We start from the raw sequence: 9,629 nt of genomic DNA on the forward strand, positions 1-9,629 counted from the left end.
AAGTTATAAGGCAGTTAGTGACTGTGATGCGAGTTCCTGTTAGCGTCTGTGAAAACTGTACCATTACCCAGCTGACACCCATGACAATGGAGTTTCACTTTTGGTAAAACTAGTACAATAGATATACGAGCATTGTCTGCTATGCATGTATACTCCATATACAATATCTACTTTTCAAATTGTTACTGTTAGTCCTTCGTTACTGGCATTTGTTAAGTGTTGAAGAGGAACTAAAATATGAGAAATGTTTATAAAGTTTGTGGAGAGAGTATAACGTCATGAAACTGAGGCGTTTCACTTTTGGTCAATATTATGCTGATTTAAATATTTGCTGATTATTTCATACTTGTAATAAAATTTTAGTGATCATTGTTTATAAAACCCTGTATAATATATTATTTTAATTATCTGAAATCAATAATTTCATCGGTTTTTATTTGTTTTTGGGTACTGTCAAATAGTATTAATAATTGTATATCCTTGTCGCCGGCTTCCCGAAGACGCGATCTTATATTTGTATTAAAGAATTGTCGTAGATTTATAAAGTAAGATATACTTTGTCTATCATGGTGGTATGCCTGCAGGAATAAAATATCTCAAATATAATTCGGAATCCATTCTGGATTGAAAGGTCCTATACGTTAAAAAAAATATAAATAATAGCGTATAACTACGCTATTTGTTGATAAATCTTTCAATCCATATTGTGATCAAGACCTTATACTAAGTTTGTCGTTTGTTATACATATTTATGTGTATTTAACGCATGCATTCGAACGTCTTAGGTGTTTAATTTTTTATATAAAAAATTTGGAACCGAAATAAATAAACTTGTAATATTACATCTACATTTATGAGTATATATATGAAACAATATTAGATTTCAAATGTTTTGAAAAAAGAAGTATTTTAGTCATTTAACAAAGTTTCCATGGCGTTTTATATATTCAAATAGTATACTAATTTAAATGGAAATGATTTTAAAAATTTCAAAACTATTTTTTACTGTTTTTACCATTATATATGATATAAAAGTTTTCAAAATTTTTTCTCCCGCAAAACACATCAAGCACATGCGTATTACATTTTCATTGAATGAATTTTCAAAGAATATACTACATATATTCTTATATAATATTTTTGATTTCGATTAGTAATAAAATTCTACATAAAACCCAAAAATTTCAGGACAATATTGTAATTAGAAGTACTTTTAAAAATGTATTTATCCTTCATATCACACCAAACACATACACACGATTTTTCAGTAAAAAAAAAAAAAGGCATATGTCACAAAAATTTTTTTTTTTAGTTTTGATTCAAATTAATATATAAATTCTACTTCAAAAATAAATATTTCGACTGTGATATTCATTTTAGAAGTAATTAAAAAAAATTAATTAATCAGGTGTCCTTCACGTTACTCATACGCACCATAGTACCATAAAATCAATTTTCGAAGGAAAACTATACAAAAACTTTTACTTTTTATTCCTGAATTGAGTTTATCATTAAATTCTACATAAAAATTTGGTAATCAATCAATTATCTTTGAAACGCTGTAAATTTCAAGTTTCTACCTCTTATAGAACTTGAGATATAGCCATTTGAAAATGTGTCTACTATGCCAGTTCTTAAAATCCCATGGGTCTATATCTCCTAGAAAAAAAATCACAAAATTTTTTCCCGAGATACGAGTCTTTTTATTTTATGAAAGGAGCTCATAAAAAAAATTTCAGTCAAATCGGAGATCATGGGGTCAAAAAGGTGACCGAGTTGTAAAAGAATGACCCATATACCAATATTAATATCATATACCAATATCTCCATATCAATTTCAAATACACCATATTTTTTAATGGGATGTGTGAATCCCATTAATAAGTGTCATTTAGAAATTTGCATTACACATTTCTGATGTCAATTTTCAATTTTTATCACTCAAATAATGAATAACTTTCATCTCTCAATTGCAACTATAATTAAGGTTTTCTTTTCGTTTATGAAATTTTTTCTGTAATTATGACCATACCATGTTTGGAATATAAATTATAAGTTTTCCTGAAGAATATGTTTTTTAGAACCAACACAATTTTATTTTAATATTAGGCGTTTTCGGTGGTTCGCAAGTGTGGCAAAAAACGCATGCTGGCCTATATTTGCTGAGCGAAACATTGGCATCACTGTTACAATCTGTTTTGCAAACATCAAATCTTGCATATGTGCACATAATAAATAGTTAATATGACAATGAATATCGGCAATGATTGGTAAGATGGTGGATCTCATAGGCATTCCTTTTAATTGATAGTAACATTGGCTATTATATGACATTGAAAATAGCCATTTTCCCATATACAAAATTCTATTATTTAATTACTTATTGTTAGTCACTAATTACTCAAAAGAATATAATAAATTTTTTGAAACCCTTCAAAATAATGAAAAAAGTTATTGTTATTTTTTTTTTTGATAATTTTTTCTATCAGAGTAGCAAAAAAAATACTCGACACTTACGAAAGAAAATATGTGAAGCAATAACAATGTTCTAAAAATCTTCAAAGTTTGGTCTTACTCGCAAAATATTTTACGTCTTAAGTTTCAGTGCAGCCAAATTGAAAAATCAGTCTATTTTGAATGTTCGCTGGAAATATGTTGCAAAATTTCAGTCATCCGTTAAAATCATATAAGCATTTCATTTCAGAATAAGTTCCAATACGTAAATAAATTAATTAATTTAAATATATGTACAAGATAAAAATGCTTACGATTGTCATTCTAATATTCATTTTGATTTCTTTTTTTTTCGAAACAAAAAACATATATCAAAAACAAGCATTTGAAATATTTTAAAAGTGATGCCAATTTGTTTCAACCAGTTTTAATGTTGTTTTTTTACAACTCAAAAAAAAAAATTATGGCTAATATTTCAGAAAGAAACCCAGAACCGATCAACAAAAAATGCAGGGGTTTGGCTCTATCTAGCACCGAACCCTTCGATTCATATTGATTCTTGTGCGTTCCTCTCATATTAAAGATAATAAAATATTCAAGAACATACAATAAAGTAGAAGTGTGTTTTTTTGTTAAATTAATTCGTTAACCATGTTTTTCTGAAAGAATGAATAAAAAAAATTTGAACATGAAAAAATACTATTTTATACATATACGTAAAATGAATTCGCTCTAGATTGAACTGAAAACCGATAACATTCTAGAAAACGATTTCCAAATTCGGATTCGAAACTCTGCTCATTTCTAACATTTGATTAATGTATTTTATTATGTTTATTGATATTATTCATACATCAGATATCCGTTTAAAAATATCATTTTAATTTATATTAATCATACATCATTAACATAAATTAATTAAAAAAATATGTTATCATCTATTAACATTATATAAAACATGTAAACAATAGTTTGATGTAAAACTGCTTCTTATCATCGTGTTTCGGGCGTAACTTTTAACAGATTTATATGTTGTTGAGGAAGGACTCTAAATATCTACAACATAAACAATAGTGGAAATATTGCGCAAAAGAATAAACTATAGTTCATTAAAAAGTTGTTAATTTTTTATACTCAAAACTTGACTTTGATTGAAGCAATGTTACTTATTATATTACTTCTGCAAAACTTCAGTATAATCGCGATTTTAATTAATTACAGATTTCAGGTACGCTGATTGAAAACATTTTTAACCAATCCATTAATATTAAAATATTCTGACACTACGAATGCTTCATCCAGAGTTAACTGGTTATCAGTGCTTATAATGTTTGCTTTAAGTTTTTGTAATTGTGTGCATATACATATAAAATTAACTTATAAATTATACTCATATATAGTATCATTTAAATTTTGACTTCAACAGTTTAAAATTTCTTTTCAATAGAAAGTATAACTACAGTTTAAAAAACAATGAATGAAATCATGACTTTGTCATAAATGGAGGATAATACTGCTAGATCAAAGAATTAATTTTTAAACAACTATATATATTAACTTAATATCTAAAGTTTTTTTAATAAAAAATCATAGTGCACATATAAACAAAAAATATTTTATAAACATTTCATCCAAAAGCTGTAAATTTTGGAATGTCAAATAATTAAATTTCATAAAAACATATATGAATATATATGGAAAAATAACTTGATTTCAAAAGGTACTCATAATTAGTAGAATCTGATATTTTCTGCAACAAAATGAAAAATTATTCAATATTTTTCTTACTAATCAATATTTGGAGTTTAAGTACAAATGTATCATTGACTAAAGGAACATATCTTCAAAATCAACAATTTTTAAGTGAATATGTAGATGAAATAGGTAAAGTAGAGTTGATGGTTCCTAAAAATATGCCGCAAACTCCTATAAAATTGTTGGGCAACTTAATAGAAATAATACATAAAATAACACGGAAATGGCGTAAAGAAAAACCGGATAAGCCTACGCAAAACGAAACATCAACAACCAAAATTCAAACACCTGTACATAAATCTTCAAAAAAATCTACATTCAGAAGATCGTCTAAAAAAAGTGCAAGAAGTTCGACTAAAACAACCTCACCGTTTTCCGTGAAAACAACTGAAACACTTACATCAACTAATACAGAAACAGAAAAAAAGGGAGTGCTGGAATTTGAAGTTAAAGAAACAAAAAGCTTCACAAAGGCTGTACAGTTTACAAGAAGACCTTTTCTTTGGTCAAGTACACATAGCATAACCTTATCTATCAAAGAAAAAGAAACAACAACACCTTCAAGCACCACATCACCACCGGATATTACAATTGCAGTGACTTCGTTCTTGACTTCAGTAATATCACCATCAACTATTACATCGGTAGAGGAAGAGAAAGAAACGGGTGCGCTGGACTTTGAAATTGTTATGGAAACAAAACGCCTAACAAGGATGCTAAATTTGACAACTCTAACTAAAATTATTCTATTATCTCCGATCTCCGAAACAAAAACATCACCCTGCACTACACCATTACCTACGTTTCATGTAACTACTACGAAACCTGCAACTGAGACTTTACTAAAAATACTTAGTTCGTTTGTGTCAACTACTGTTGAAGAAGAAAGAACTTCACTTGTTACAACACCATCACCGGACATATTACCCACAATAACTACCTTCCTGACTGCCGTCACTTCATCTTTCATTACATTTACTTCCGAAACCCATCCTAATATATCAGTATCACAGTTTAAAATCAACATTATTGTAACTACTATAAAGTCCGCAACTGAATCTATGTCGACAGAACTTAGTGCAATTGAATCTACATCACCACTAAAGATCTCACCTACAATAACTTCTTTTCTAACCTCCGTGACTTTATCTTTAATCACATTCACTTCTGAAAGTCCTCCTAGTATATCGGTATCACTGTTGGAAACTAGCATTACTGTAACTACTATGAAGCTCGTTACTGAATCTGTACTCAAAACAGTTAGCGCAGATCAATTTCTTACCGTAGAAGAAACAAAATCATTGTTAATTGTTACATCACCACCACATATCTCACCTACAATAACTTCTTTCCTAACATCACAGTTGGAAACCAGCATTAGTGTAACTACTATGAAGTCCACAACTGAATCTATGTCGACACAACTTAGTGCAATTGAATTATCTACAGTAGAAGAAACAAAATCATCGTTAAGTGCTACATCAGCACTAAATATCTCACATACACTAATTTATTTTCTAACTTCTGTCACTTCACCTTTAATCACATTCACTTCGGAAAGTCCTACTAGTATATCGGTATCACAGTTGGAAGCTAACATGACTGTAACTACTATGAAGTCCGCAACTGAATCTGTACTCAAACCAGTTAGCGCAGATGAAGTTCTTACCGTAGAAGAAACAATATCATCGTTAAGTGTTACATCACCACCACATATCTCACCTACAATAACTTCTTTCCTAACTTCACAATTAGAAACCAGCATTGTTGTAACTTCTATGAAGTCCGTAAATGAGTCCATGTCGACACAACTTAGTGCAGTTGAATCTTCAGTAGAAGAAACAAAATCATCGTCAGGTGTTACATCAGCACTAAACGTCTCACCTACAATAACTTCTTTTGTAACTTCTGTCACTTCACCTTTAATCACATTCACTTCGGAAAGTCCTCCTAATATATCCATATCACAGTTGGAAACCAGCATTAGTGTAACTACTGTAAAGTCCGCAACTGAATCTATGTCGACACAACTTAGTGCAATTGCATCTTCAGTAGAAGAAACAAAATCATCGTCAGGTGTTACATCAGCACTAAACGTCTCACCTACAATAACTTCTTTTCTAACTTCTGTCACTTCACCTTTAATCACATTCTCTTCGGAAAGTCCTACTAGTATATCGGTATCACAGTTGGAAGCTAACATGACTATAACTACTATGAAATCCACAACTGAATCTATGTCGACACAACTTAGTGCAATTGAATCTACAGTAGAAGACAAAAAATCATCGTCAAGTGTTACATCAGCACTAAATATCTCACCTACAATAACTTCTTCTCTAACTTCTGTCACTTCACCTTTAATCACATTCACTTCGGAAAGTCCTCCTAATATATCCATATCACAGTTGGAAACCAGCATTAGTGTAACTACTGTAAAGTCCGCAACTGAATCTATGTCGACACAACTTAGTGCAATTGAATCTTCAGTAGAAGAAACAAAATCATCGTCAGGTGTTACATCAGCACTAAACGTCTCACCTACAATAACTTCTTTTCTAACTTCTGTCACTTCACCTTTAATCACATTCTCTTCGGAAAGTCCTACTAGTATATCGGTATCACAGTTGGAAGCTAACATGACTGTAACTACTATGAAGTCCGCAACTGAATCTGTACTCAAACCAGTTAGCGCAGATGAAGTTCTTACCGTAGAAGAAACAATATCATCGTTAAGTGTTACATCACCACCACATATCTCACCTACAATAACTTCTTTCCTAACTTCACAATTAGAAACCAGCATTGTTGTAACTTCTATGAAGTCCGTAAATGAGTCCATGTCGACACAACTTAGTGCAGTTGAATCTTCAGTAGAAGAAACAAAATCATCGTCAGGTGTTACATCAGCACTAAACGTCTCACCTATAATAACTTCTTTTCTAACTTCTGTCACTTCACCTTTAATCACATTCTCTTCGGAAAGTCCTACTAGTATATCGGTATCACAGTTGGAAGCTAACATGACTATAACTACTATGAAATCCACAACTGAATCTATGTCGACACAACTTAGTGCAATTGAATCTACAGTAGAAGACAAAAAATCATCGTCAAGTGTTACATCAGCACTAAATATCTCACCTACAATAACTTCTTCTCTAACCTCTGTCACTTCACATTTAATCACATTCACTTCGGAAAGTCCTCCTAATATATTAGTATCACAGTTGGAAACCAGCATTACTGTAACTACTGTGAAGTCCACAACTCAATCTATGTCGAGAGAACTTAGTGCAATTGAATCTACCGTAGAAGAAACAAAATCATCGTTAAGTCTTACATCAGCACTAAATATCTCACCTACAATAACTTTTTCTCTAACTTCTGTCACTTCATCTTTAATCACATTCACTTCGGAAAGCCCTTCTAGTATATCGGTATCACAGTTGGAAACCAGCATTACTGTAACTACTGTGAAGTCCACAACTGAATCTATGTCTATACAACTTAGTGCAATTGAATTATCTACAGTAGAAGAAACAAAATCATCGTCAGGTGTTACATCAGCACTAAACGTCTCACCTACAATAACTTCTTTTCTAAGTTCTGTCACTTCACCTTTAATCACATTCACTTCGGAAAGTCCTCCTAATATATCAGTATCACAGTTGGAAACTAGCATTACTGTAACTACTGTGAAGTCCGCAACTCAATCTATGTCGAGAGAACTTAGTGCAATTGAATCTACCGTAGAAGAAACAAAATCATCGTTAAGTCTTACATCAGCACTAAATATCTCACCTACAATAACTTTTTCTCTAACTTCTGTCACTTCATCTTTAATCACATTCACTTCGGAAAGCCCTTCTAGTATATCGGTATCACAGTTGGAAACCAGCATTACTGTAACTACTGTGAAGTCCACAACTGAATCTATGTCGACACAACTTAGTGCAATTGAATTATCTACAGTAGAAGAAACAAAATCATCGTCAGGTGTTACATCAGCACTAAACGTCTCACCTACAATAACTTCTTTTCTAACTTCTGTCACTTCACCTTTAATCACATTCTCTTCGGAAAGTCCTACTAGTATATCGGTATCACAGTTGGAAGCTAACATGACTATAACTACTATGAAATCCACAACTGAATCTATGTCGACACAACTTAGTGCAATTGAATCTACAGTAGAAGACAAAAAATCATCGTCAAGTGTTACATCAGCACTAAATATCTCACCTACAATAACTTCTTCTCTAACCTCTGTCACTTCACATTTAATCACATTCACTTCGGAAAGTCCTCCTAATATATTAGTATCACAGTTGGAAACTAGCATTACTGTAACTACTGTGAAGTCCGCAACTCAATCTATGTCGAGAGAACTTAGTGCAATTGAATCTACCGTAGAAGAAACAAAATCATCGTTAAGTCTTACATCAGCACTAAATATCTCACCTACAATAACTTTTTCTCTAACTTCTGTCACTTCATCTTTAATCACATTCACTTCGGAAAGCCCTTCTAGTATATCGGTATCACAGTTGGAAACCAGCATTACTGTAACTACTGTGAAGTCCACAACTGAATCTATGTCTATACAACTTAGTGCAATTGAATTATCTACAGTAGAAGACAAAAAATCATCGTCAAGTGTTACATCAGCACTAAATATCTCACCTACAATAACTTCTTCTCTAACCTCTGTCACTTCACCTTTAATCACATTCACTTCGGAAAGTCCTCCTAATATATCAGTATCACAGTTGGAAACCAGCATTACTGTAACTACTGTGAAGTCCACAACTGAATCTATGTCTATACAACTTAGTGCAATTGAATTATCTACAGTAGAAGAAACAAAATCATCGTCAGGTGTTACATCAGCACTAAACGTGCTCACCGACCAAATAAACTCTTGTATCCTAAGTTTCGGTTGGTCACTTCACCTTTAATCACATTCACTTCGGAAAGTCCTCCTAATATATCAGTATCACAGTTGGAAACTAGCATTACTGTAACTACTGTGAAGTCCGCAACTCAATCTATGTCGAGAGAACTTAGTGCAATTGAATCTACAGTAGAAGAAACAAAATCATCGTCAGGTGTTACATCAGCACTAAATGTCTCACCTACAATAACTTCTTCTCTAACCTCTGTCACTTCACCTTTAATCACATTCACTTCGGAAAGCCCTCCTAATATATCAGTATCACAGTTGGAAACTAGCATTACTGTAACAACTGTGAAGTCCGCAACTGAATCTATGTCGACACAACTTAGTGCAATTGAATCTACAGTAGAAGACACAAAACCATCGTTAAGTCTTACATCAGCACTAAATATCTCACCTACAATAACTTTTTCTCTAACTTCTGTCACTTCATCTTTAATCACATTCACTTCGGAAAGCC

General features: G+C 31.8%; 1 protein-coding gene across 1 annotated transcript; it reads left to right on the top strand.

Annotated features, from left to right (window-relative positions):
• Window positions 1–4,367: 4,367 nt before the first annotated feature.
• On the top strand, window positions 4,368–9,170 carry LOC119676985 (serine-rich adhesin for platelets-like). The gene has a single exon (XM_038088252.1). The coding sequence runs from the start codon at window positions 4,368–4,370 to the stop codon at window positions 9,168–9,170; it is 4,803 nt and encodes a 1,600-aa protein (XP_037944180.1).
• The last annotated feature ends 459 nt before the right edge of the window (window positions 9,171–9,629 follow it).

Source organism: Teleopsis dalmanni, chromosome 2 (genome assembly GCF_002237135.1).
Source record: "Teleopsis dalmanni isolate 2A chromosome 2, ASM223713v2, whole genome shotgun sequence".
Classification (NCBI taxonomy): Eukaryota; Metazoa; Arthropoda; class Insecta; order Diptera; family Diopsidae; genus Teleopsis; species Teleopsis dalmanni.

What these genes read in the sequence shown, in the direction of transcription:
- LOC119676985 (XM_038088252.1), top strand. Translation starts at nt 4,368, where the DNA reads ATGCCGCAAACTCCTATAAAATTGTTGGGCAACTTAATAGAAATAATA.